We start from the raw sequence: 12,358 nt of genomic DNA, 5'->3' as shown, positions 1-12,358 counted from the left end.
AATTTCTTTCCTAAATTAAAAATACTATATTTGGCTCTAGTGCTCCTCTCATGAAACAAAAACTAGTTACTTAAAATTAGTTAAATTAACTGAAAAAGACACAGGTTTTATCTTCAAAATCAAGAGTAGCAATAACAAGGTTATCTGCTTGACTTCACTAAAATTTTTTTAAAATGACATAATTATGAAAGAACAGACATAACCATGATTCAAAGACAGCTTTACCTGTGCTTTTGGATGTGTCTGTTGCGAGGAATGCTGAGATTGCTGTTTCTGCTGAAGCTGAGCAAGCTGCTGCCTTTGCATTTGAACTAACTGCTGTTGATGAGTCTGAAACTGCTCTTCCGTGATGCCCCCTGACACTGGCAAAGGACATTAATTTTAGAAATATGCATGTTTTAAAGTACTTTTAACAAGTAGAATACAATCTGAAGTTACTCCACAATTAAGATGAAAAGTAATTTCAAATCACAGTATATATTATACATCAGCAGCAAAGAACAGGGTAAAAATGATACACCCTTCAGCCAAAGCAGCTTATACCTTCTAATATTACATGCTTAAGAAGTTACCATTTGTAGTTTTTACTGTATAACACAGCTCTAATTTGAGGATTCCTCCATTTATTCAGACTTAAACCACATGTTAAGCCAATAGATGCCTAAAGTACTATCTATAAAAACGTGGGCTAGAAATATGTTAGAAAATTAAAGATACAATGCATCCTCAGATGTAATCAATTATGCTGTTACCAACTGTGTTAAGTTACTAAATGCCAAATAAAAATAAGACATTTAAAACTTTTATTTAAAAAATTACTTTAAAAAAAGTTATCAAGTTATAATAAGAAACACTTTTCTCCAAAGCAATGTAAACAAACTTTCACTCACTGATATTTAAGTACATCACTGATAAACTTATTTAGAGGACACAAAGCTATCTCCATAGAAGTCAGTATATTATTAGAGCCACAAAACATTAAATCATATCAGAATGCATGTACTACCAGAGCCATTTTACTCTACTTTTCTTTATTGTTTTCTTTCCTTTCTCCCAGCTATTTCACTCCATCAGCAAGCATTTACTATCTACAATGAAAAGTGCTGAACAGAGAAAAAAAATAAATTTAAAAGAAGGTCCCTGCTATAAAGTCTTACAATGTAGTTGGGAAGAAAAGATACATATAAAGAATTCTCAACTAATTTAAGTCAACCTTTAAATGTAAATTAGCTAACTTAATCAATATGACCTAAAGGAGTTTAGATAGGACCTTCAACTAATGTTACTTAACTAGAAATCCCCACCAAAGTTTTCCATTTAGCATAATCACAAATGAGAAATTATATATATGATGGTAAATTAGACATAACAAGTTGTGCAAAGTACAGCTTATTTTCTATGAAGGAATTAAGCCCCAGAGATGGACAAAACTTTAGATAGGCCTTCATTTCTGTTACACAATGTTATCATTAAAATTAGGATTGGACTGTTATGGAGAAACAGTTCTTAGACAGACAGCAATTTTATTTTTCGAAGATGGGCCTATGATAGTGCTCATTCTAAAATTTCACTATTACCTGTATTTTTGAAGTACATATTAGTTATCTTACTGAATTACCAACAAAATCAAATGTCTTTCTTTGCACATGTTGAATTCATTGCAAGTATTCTATTTTTAAATAAAAAATAATAACAAATTCTAAATTTAAAATCTTCAAAATCAAATGAAAATGTGAAGTGTTCATTAATTTCCAGCTGTATGAGAACCTTGGGAGAGATTAAAAATAGTTTATTACATACAAAGGCAGGAAGGAAAACCTTAAGCCCAAATACATCTATTTAAGTCTTCTGTATATAAACCAGTGTACCAATTCAGAAGAAGCAGACTTGTAATCGGGTGTTAGTATACTCTACTCTCAAATGCAGCATGATGTTTGTCCAGAGCTTAGGTTTATGTTGTGATGAAAAGGTGAGAAATCCATTGCACTGAATTTTAAGTGAGGAATAAAACCAAACAGGATACACTTTTAGCAGCTATTTAAAAATTCAGACAGAAATGAGGATAATGAGAATTTTTTCATTTTTCAAAATCTTTTAAGTCAGAAAATCATAAAATCTTACTTATCAGAAAAAAAAAATATATAAATTACTTGAAAGAACAAATTGTATTCTTTTAGCAAAAAAATTAGTTTTGGTTAGTAGTTATTAACTAACAAAATGTTGCCAATTAGAGGTATTCTAGTTGTTCTTATGAAAAGATGATCATTTATGTAGATATCAAAAAGGGATGCTAATAAAATTTCCTGGTCTGGGGAGGGACATGTCTACTTACTGCCCTGACTTGTTGAAACCATTAATTTGTTCAAGAACTCCATCCTTTTCACCATAGAAAATGTATAAAATCTCAACCAAGACATCATTGAAATGACTCAAATTAATGGTCAAGTGTTGTCCAACTTCTTAAAAACTCATGCTGGCTTTGATACAAAAATTCTCATTCCTGATTGTGCTACTGGTTGAAAACCACTGGTGGTAAAACTTAATTCAAAAATATGGATATGCTTAAAATAGTAAATTCATTTTTTTCTTCTTCCCCTTTGCCTCAAACTCAGCATGTTAGATTCATTCTTAACATCTAGTTTGTTGTTGTTTTTAAACACTATAAGGTGTTTTGTGCTTGAAAATTGCTTATGTTTCTCATTTGGAATTTTCTAGAGCATTAAACATTCTTCAGACAAAAATAGCAATCATGACACAGAATTGGAACACATACAGAACACCCTCCCTAATTGACCTCTTTCATTTTGTTAAGATGAGTAAAAGTGGTCAGAAATGTAGTATGGTTTTAATGGCACAGTCATAGTACTGATCAAAAGGAAAGCACCTTCTCCACTAATTATTTTTCCTTTCATAAGTTACAGAAATACTTCCATAAGAAATTTATTTCTTACACTGACTTTAAGTTATCAAGAGGTAAGCATTAAAATACACCAGGAAAATGTCACACTTATAGTGTGAAGATACCTCTTTAGGAACGAGACATAGGATGGGGGCCCAGCTTTGGAAGGGTTCATATCAGATCAGATCAGTAGTGTCCGACTCTTTGTGGGCCCATGAATCGCAGCACGCCAGGCCTCCCTGTCCATCACCAACTCCTGGAGTTCACTGAGACTCACATCCATCGAGTCAGTGATGCATTGTAGTGACATAAAGAAGTGGGAATGTATGAAAAAAGAAACCATATCTGTTTCTCTTGCTTAGGGTCAAGTTCTTTCTACTAGTTGCTCTCAAAAGTTGCTAGCTTAAAAGTAAATTTCATGCTGGTCATAAATCTACCCTATCCAACACATCCAAGTCCTGTCAGTTTAAAAGTAACTGACAATCTGCAAATTGACACAGTTACTATGCAGAACACAGAGATATCTTAAAAAACTAGGAGTAAAACCACCATATGACCCAGCAATCCCATTACAAGGCATATATCCTGAGGAAAGACACATGTAACCCAATGTTCATTGCAGCTCTATTTATAATAGCTAGAACATGGAAGCAACTTAGATGTCCATCAACAGATGAATGGATAAAAAAGCTGTGGTACATATATACAATGGAATATTATTCAGCCATAAAATGAGTCAGTCCTAATGAGGTGGATGAACCTAGAGCCTATTATACAGAGTGAAGTAAGTCAGAAAGAGAAAAACAATTATCGTATACTAACCCACATATATGGAATCTACAAAGACGGTACTGATGAACCTATTTTCAGAGTAGCAGTGGAGAACACAGACACTGAGAACAGCCTCATGGACACAGCTGGCAGGGGAAGGAGAGGATGGGAGGTATGCAGAGAGTAACACGGAAACATATATTACCATATGTAAAACAGACAGCCAATGGGAATTTGTTGTATGACTCAGGGAACTCAAACCAGGGCTCAGTAACAACCTAGAAGGGTGAGATGGGGAGGCAGGTGGGAAGGAACATGGGTAAACCTATGACTGATTCATGCTGATGTTTGGCAGAAACCAATTCAATACTGTAAAGCAATTAGCCTTCAATTAAAAATAAATAATTTTTTTTAAAAAGTAACTACAATCTGATTGTTTTATGAAGGCAAAAGGCAGGAAATGTTCCTTTCCCTAAGTAAGAGGTTTTGCAAATCTCCCTGGGTAACACATTCTAATAGGTACACATATTATAGAATTTCCCCTTTTACACACGCGAATTGTCATTCTGTACATTAGTAACACACTTGCATTTCTAAATATTTTGAGCATATAACTGACAGTCTGTTTTTCACTAAAGCCTCTAACCTTTCTGGCTGTCTTTCTACCTGCCTTATCAGTCAGCTTCTATGCCTCAGATGGATCCATGTAGCTTTTCATAGAATATCTGTCACCAACCTTAGAATGTTGATTCTGTTCTCAAAAATCGCAGGCATTCCTCCTTTTGTTCTTTACCTTTCAGTCATGTGGTTCCTACAAGGTGCTCCGCTAGCCTGATCCCTTATCACCTTTCCCTCTCATAATCTGACAGCGATCCAACACAAACATACTCTAGGTACCTCCACTAGATTTTACACTGGTATATTGATAAAGCTTTACATCACTGTTTCTTAAACTTGGGCCCAGAGAAAACATTCTTGAGTATGTGTGAAATCTTTAAAAGTATCTGTCAACTTTTTCGGAGAACGCAATGGCAACCCACTCCAGTACTCTTGCCTAGAAACTCCCATGGACGGAGGAGCCTAGGCTACAGTCCATGGAATCACGGAGAGCCAGACACGACTGAGCGACTTCACTTTCACGCATTGGAGAAGGAAATGGCAACCCACTCCAGTGTTCTTGCCTGGAGAATCCCAAGGACAGAGGAGCCTGGTAGGCTGCCGTCTACGGGGTTGCACAGAGTCGGACATGACTGAAGCAACTTAGCAGCAGCAGCAGTCAACTTTTTACTGTTGTTTCATTGATAAACTAATAAAAAGAAACACCGAATAGAAACACAATCTGGATTTTCTAGATGACCACCCTACAACCGAGTATAAACACATGATTTTTGTGCTTGTATCTGCTACCTTTGAAAAAATAATCTTCTAACTTTTAATTCAGTGTTTTTCTAAAAGTAGGCTAAAGTGATTCTTGGGAGGCCACGAATATTTTAAAATACTAGCCTAGACCAAGTTTTTGCAGCTTAATGAAGAACATCTAATGTGATAGTAAAAATCATCTAAAAGTCAAAATGATTATTTGGCACGTCATCATCTACCAGGTAGGTCTATTATAAAAGTTTTAATATATAACTTGTTGAAACAATGCTGATTATATGCAATGTCTGTTTGTTTTAAAAGCTGGATCTGGGGTTACATGGAGGAGGAGACCGTATTTTAATCCTTCTAGATAATAGCAAGCAACCAGGTAAGGTTGACAAAAAACCACTGGACCTACTCTGAGGACAAATCTTCCGATCCACAAAAGCCGACAGTATAATCCAGGACTATTCACATCCTCTAATGTAACTAATGAGTAAACTGCAAAACTGTGGGGATACTAACCGGGGTGAAGATGAGAGGTGAGACAGGAAGTGAGAAGGGTGAAAGGGGTGGGGAATGAGGAACAAATGAAATTTGATGATAAAACAGAATAAAGATCCATTTAAACTTCTGAAACCCAAGCTAAATAGTTATAATTGAAATTTCAGTATGATTTCCTTTAGCAGTCAAACTAAAATCTTTTAAACTTCTGAAGTCTAAATCTATTTCTCACCTTTGGAAGTAACTCTAACTTAAAAAATAAGTCCTTGTGAGTACCTCAGCTGGTGTTAAAACATAGTTTTCCTTTTTAAAAAACTTTCATGCTTGCAAACATTTTATACCATTTTCAGAAAGAATGGGAAAAGACACTGCAACCATGCATTAGTCTAACCCAAGATTAAACATAAATTGCCCTTCGAGTCTGAACAAGCAATGCTACTTTTAGATGTGAAATATATTTTCTTAAGGTTGGGATTTAAGAATAGTATCTCAAAAGAACAAATACTGCAGTTTCAAATGACTGAAAACTTTATCATCTATTTATTTAAATAATATAATATTTGCTTGTTATAAGCTCCCTGAAGGTAAGGATTATTGTCTTCTAAAATTCTGCAACTTCCAAACACTTAACATAATGCTTTGCATATGTTAGATCTTAAATAATTATGTATTAAAAATAATTTTCCTTGGTTATGCACTTCTTTTATTTAGCACATCTGTCTTTCCTTTCTCTGTCCTACTTCTATTCTTTGAGAATAGGTTTTCAATTAAGACAACATACTTTTATTTAATAATTAACTAAATGAAGTCTTCAGTTTTAGTTCTTACTAGTACCTAGGACACACAATTCTATTTGTTTCCCTTTAAGTCCATTTAGTATGGTACCAAAAATAATAATTAGATTACATTCAGGACACAGCAACTATGACTTGAAAAACATTAATTGGGTTATTAACAACATAAAAGTAAGAAAATTTTCTGTCAGTGGCTCTCATGTTCAAGGTTGTTGTTTAAGAACTAAGGAACTTGTGACACAAGGGTCATGGGTATCAGGTTTCTATTTCTGATGAAACCCTTTATTTGCTGTGAATTTCCCAGCTGTGAAACAGATGATACTCTCTGCCAAGTAAAAACATGGTTCTGAATCAGTCCTGTTACTCTTAAAGACACGTATGTTCTCCTGACCAAGTCCACTAACAATTAAGCAGAAAGCACAAGTGTTACAGACACACAGATTAAAAGAAACCAAATGTATGAGGATTCAATTCTTTTGCATATGTCCATCAAATATAATGGAGAAGGAAATGGCAACCCACTCCAGTATTCTTGCCTGGAAAATCCCATGGACAGAGGAGCCTGGTGGGCTACTGTTCATGGAGTCACAAAGAGTCAGACATGACTGAGTGACTAAGCACATCAAATATAAAAATGTAACTTTTAAGAAATTCCTTAAATTCTCTTTAGGTAAAAAAGGAATTTCTATCCATATTTACTGAAGTGTAACTGAATCCACTTTAAATGATCTATCCAGAACTGAGAAACTATGTAATGAACATAACTGGTAAGGGGCGTACTTAAAACTGCCATGGGCAAATTCCCTGGTGGTCCAATAGCTAGGATTCTACACTTTTACTGCTGTGGGCCCAGGTTTGATTTCTGATCGAGAAACTAAGATCCCGCAGGCCCTGTAGGGTGGCCCAAACAAACAAATAACTGCTACAGCTTTTCAGTTGTTTACAAAACTGCTGTTAAAAACACGTCTCATTATGAATTTATATACCATGCCTAATATTTTGAAACAAAAGAAATTTGTTAAAAACAAACCACCCTGTGACTTCAATGACTACAGAGGGTTATAGTTAGCAGAGAGAAAACATGAACAAAATCCTTTAATAACAAATAATGGAATGGTACTAAATTGAGACACAGTACCATTACATAACAAACATAAACATAAGAAGGAAAAATGGCATAGACCAAAACCACTATTTTTTTCTGATGACAGAGGAAAGGTAAAAATAGAAAAAATTTTATTATCTATCACATATATGTGATTTAAATTCCCTGAGAAGTGTATGCAAGCCTAAAATAATATTTCAAATGCTTATTTTATGCTGATACATGGTAGTGTCATAAAATTCTAGAGCTGACTGTATGGACTTGTTATATTCTGAATCCATACATGCAGAGTACTGATGATACAATAAAGAGAAACATATATATTTTCTGGAAGAGTCAAGTCAAATAGTTCTGAAGTGTTTCAAGAAAGTACAGTAGAAAGCTGCAAATATTTGGCCATATTCAAGTTGAGAAGGAACATTTAAAACCAATCCTTTGTTATGACATTCATTGGTAGAGAAAAAATTCAATCTATGGTCAAATCTACTTATAAATGCTTATGGTTGATATGTTTTTAAACTCTCTTTTTGGCAAAATTATTGTAATTTTTGGTACGGGAATTTCAGTTAAATAATTTGAATAATGTCTTAGAGTTGGCTGAAAAAGGATGTGACCTAATATTTGACAGTTCAGTTCAGTCGCTCAGTCGTGTCTGACCCTTTGTGACCCCATGACTGCAGCATGCCAGGCCTCCATGTCCATCACCAAAATCTGGAGTTTATCCAAAAGCATTCCCATTAAGTCTGTGATGCCATCCAATCATCTCATCCTCTGTCATCCCCTTCTCCTTCCACCTTCAATCTTTCCCAGCATCAGGGTCTTTTCAGATGAGTCAGTTCTTTGCATCAGGTGGCCAAAGTACTGGAGTTTCAGCTTCAACATTAGTCCTTCCAATGAACACCCAGGACTGATCTCCTTTAGGATGGACTGGTTGGATCTCCTTCAGTCCAAGGGACTCTCAAGAGTCTTCTCCAACACCACAGTTCAAAAGCATCAATTCTTCGGTGCTCAGCTTTCTTTATAGTCCAACTCTCACATCCATACATGACTACTGGAAAAACCATAGCCTTGACTAGACAGACCTTCATTGGCAAAGTAATGTCTCTGCTTTTTAATATGTTGTCTAGGTTGGTCCTAACTTTCCTTCCAAGAAGTAAGCATCTTTTAATTTCATGGCTGCAGTCACCATCTGCAGTGATTTTGGAGTCCCCCAAAATAAAGCCTCTCACTTTTTCCACTGTTTCCCCTTCTATTTGCCATGAAGTGATGGGACCAGATGCCATGATCTTAGTTTTCTGAATGTTGAACCGTAAGCCAACTTTTTCACTCTCCTCTTTCACTTTCATCAAGAGGCTCTTTAGTTCTTCTTCGCTTCCTTCCATAAGGGTGGTGTCATCTGCATATCTGAGTTTATTGATATTTCTCCCAGCAATCCTGATTCCAGCTGTGCTTCTTCCAGCCCAGCGTTTCTCATGATGTACTCTGCATATAAGTTGAATAAGCAGGGTGACAATATACAGCCTGGACGTACTCCTTTTCCTATTTGGAACCAGTCTGTTGTTCCATGTCCAATTCTAACTGTTGCTTCCTGACCTGCATAAAGATTTCTCAAGAGGCAGGTCAGGTGGTCTGGTATGCCCATCTCTTTCAGAATTTTCCAGTTTACTGTGATCCACACAGTCAAAGGCTTTGGCTTAGTCAATAAAGCAGAAATAGATGTTTTTCTGGAACTCTCTTGCCTTTTCGATGATGTTCATGAATGGGCTCCAGCGGATGTTGACAATTTGATCTCTGGTTCCTCTGTCTTTTCTAAAACCAGCTTGAACATCTGAAGTTCACTGTTCACATATTGCTGAAGCCTGGCTTGGAGAATTTTGAGCATTACTTTATTAGCGTGTGAGATGAGTGCAATTGTGAGGTAGTTTGAGCATTCTTTGGCATTGCCTTTCTTTGGGATGGAATGAAAACTGACCTTTTCCAGTCCTGTGGCCACTGCTGAGTTTTCCAAATTTGCTGGCATATTGAGTGAAGCACTTTCACAGCATCATCTTTCAGGATTTGAAATAGCTCAACTGGAATTCCATCACTGCCACTAGCTTTGTTCTTAGTGATACTTCCTAAAGGCCCACTTGACTTCACATTCCAGAATGTCTGGCTCCTACTATTTTTACACTTCTAAGAATCCTGCTGTCTAAAGTCATATTAGGTATTAATCCATTTCAGCTTCAAAAGGTCATTAAACTTCACACTCATGAACTTTATGTATAATCAGATACCATTTTCCTTACCTAAATTTGTTTGGGAGAAAATTAACCAACTAAGTTGGAGAAATGATATGCCAACTTCCAATCATTCAAACAAATCCAATTTTCCATAACAACCTTTAAATAGACAAACATCTAAGTAAAGTTTGAAAATAAACAGCTCAGTAATTAAAAAGGACTAAACACTACATAGACAAAATTTCAACCTAAAATGATTTAAAATCACTTTGAAGAAGCATATCAATTTTATATACTAAAATACACTGTCCAGGAAATAATTTAGAAATAAATACATTTTACAGAAAGAAAGGATATCAACAGTTTAAGTCAAGCCACATCTAGCTTTGCCTTTGTATACCATGCATTTTTTTGCAATTTATACATTATAAAGACACTCACAAATTATACACTTATATATATGTGATAAAGAGAAGACTATCCACAGAAGAAAACAAATCAAAATTACATCTTAGAGTCTCTAGATGTTACACATTATTTACAATGCTGAGGTATATTAATTTTAGTACAATGCCTCTTAAAATGAAAAATACTTCTTGATCTCAATTAGAGAGGTATATTATCAGACCAAAACTACATTTTTCAGAAAGAAAGCTTTAATGGAATTTCTGAGGGGCAAATGCTTAAATTTAAGCAAAGTTAATATAATAAGTGAAAGTGAAAGGAAAAGAGGCTTCCCTGGTGGCTTAGATGGTAAAGAATCTGCTTACAATGCAAGAGACCTGGGTTTGATCCCTGGGTCAGGAAGATCCCCCGGAGAAAGAAATGGTAACCCACTCCAGTATTCTTGCCTGGAGAATTCCATGGACAGAGGAGCCTGTCAGGTTAGCGTGTTAAGCTTTCTATAACAAAAACACTTTTGTGCTATGATGATCTGATAGTAGCTAATAATCACTCTGCCCAGACAGAATTCTCTACACATTCTCCCTGCACACTCATTGTACCAGGCACGCACAGTCAAAGTGAGTGGTTTTACAGGTATTGGTTTGGAACTTTTGGTTAAAATGCAAACCACAATAATAGTTTAGTTTCCTACATTGGAGGAAAAAAAAAAACATAGGTTAAGCTAAAATTCCTTTCCTCAGTAGGATCATGAAAATAAACCTTCAAAATTCATCCTGAAAGGCTATTTAGTGGATAATGAAAAATTAAGAAGAGAAGAGGATATACTTTTAACAAGTAGCAACTTACCTGATATGCCATTCTTGCTGGTGTTCAATAAAGCTACAGATGCTGCAGAAACTCTTCTATTGTTCACAGTCTGCCCTGGTTTTCTTGAGGTACATTCTTCACTATCACTGTCCTGTAAATTTAGTAGCCTTGGCTGGAAACACTGTAGTCGACATGATCTGATATTGCTTAATATTTCAGAAAGGGACAGTCTATTTTCACAATGTTTATTGGAAGCATTGGTCCGAGAGAAATTAGAAGAAAAGTCTATATTTTGGGAAGCGCTTGAAAAACCATTCAGCATTTCAGGGTCTATCTGCTTCAGGACTGGGTCATGTTCTGTGGCTATCCGGTCCATTATGACCCTGAAAAGCAATATAAAGCCAAATATTACCTACAAGAAGTTAATAACATTTTCTTGATACCATCCCTTCCATCTTGTAAACAAATACCATGTCAAAACGAACAGTTTACCTTCCACCTCTGCCAATTCGCCTTCTCGCAAATCCTATACATCGTCTTGGGACTGTGAGTGTTGTAAGACAATGCCTGTATCTTAACTTATCCAAATCTGCCAATTCTGAATTTCCAAATGAACGGTTAGTTTGGTCCAAACGAGGCTGCACAAAATGGAAAGAAAAACTGAAACTCATAGAATAATTCTGAAATGAAGAAAAGTTAAATCATGATAAAGTAACTACAGTATTAGAACAATTAAAATTTAGATATAAAAATTTAAAACCGGGATTTAAATGTTAACCAGGTAAAATTCTATAAAACTGATATAGAAGTTCACTCATCAAAATAACTTAAATTTTTATGACTATCAATATATTTAAGATATATTTTAAAAGAAATATATCATTAAAGAACAATGTGGCTTTTAACATTTATGTAGAAGAGTTGCTGTTCAGTTGCTCAGTAGTGTCCAACTCTTAGCGACTCTAGAGATAATGAATTTAGTAATTTATAAACTTGCTACTGAGATATATTACAGAGACTTCAATAGGATTTTCAAAAATTGCACTTCAAGAAAGCAAGCATGACCTTATTCTAGGTACCTGAGTATGTTCTAGTGTCACCCAGTTTGTAGTCAATGAAAACCTGAATAGAATTTGTATCCCACAGTTGTGTGAAAACTGTATAAATCTCAATTATGTTGAATTGGTGCATGGTGCTTTTCAGGTCTACTATATGCTTCTACTTTTCTGTAAATTCATTCTATTAATTTTTAAGAGTTTGATATTGAAATTCAACTAAAAATCTTAATTTATCTACTTAAATAATTGTAATATATGGTGGAACTATATGCAACTTTGTTCTGTATTTTCCACGTCTTCTGTAAATGTGTTATCATACTTTCATAATTTGAAAAATAGAGGGAAAAAAAGCAAGCAAGCACAGATGAAATTCATACTTCCTCTATTTTTAACGACATAATGTGAGTTTCTTAGCCTTCCCATTTCCTCAGTTC

General features: G+C 35.1%; 1 protein-coding gene across 3 annotated transcripts in view; it reads right to left on the bottom strand.

Moving 5' to 3' along the window:
* Positions 1–12,358, bottom strand: part of EPC2 (enhancer of polycomb 2) — a 128,216-nt gene that overhangs the window by 4,994 nt on the left and 110,864 nt on the right. For all 3 annotated transcript variants that reach the window (XM_086352574.1, XM_086352583.1, XM_086352590.1), the window contains 3 exons: positions 11,359–11,504; positions 10,906–11,249; positions 226–362 (listed from right to left, as the gene is read on the bottom strand). In XM_086352574.1, the coding sequence (XP_086208700.1) occupies positions 226–362; positions 10,906–11,249; positions 11,359–11,504 (627 nt within the window). The remainder of the gene's footprint in view (positions 1–225; positions 363–10,905; positions 11,250–11,358; positions 11,505–12,358) is intronic.

The sequence above is a fragment of the Bos grunniens genome, chromosome 2 (genome assembly GCF_055505025.1).
Source record: "Bos grunniens cultivar Pamir isolate PY7600 chromosome 2, Bosgru_T2T1.0, whole genome shotgun sequence".
Lineage (NCBI taxonomy): Eukaryota > Metazoa > Chordata > Mammalia > Artiodactyla > Bovidae > Bos > Bos grunniens.
Note: the sequence above shows the minus strand (reverse complement) of the source record. Positions and strands in the feature narration are given on the sequence as shown.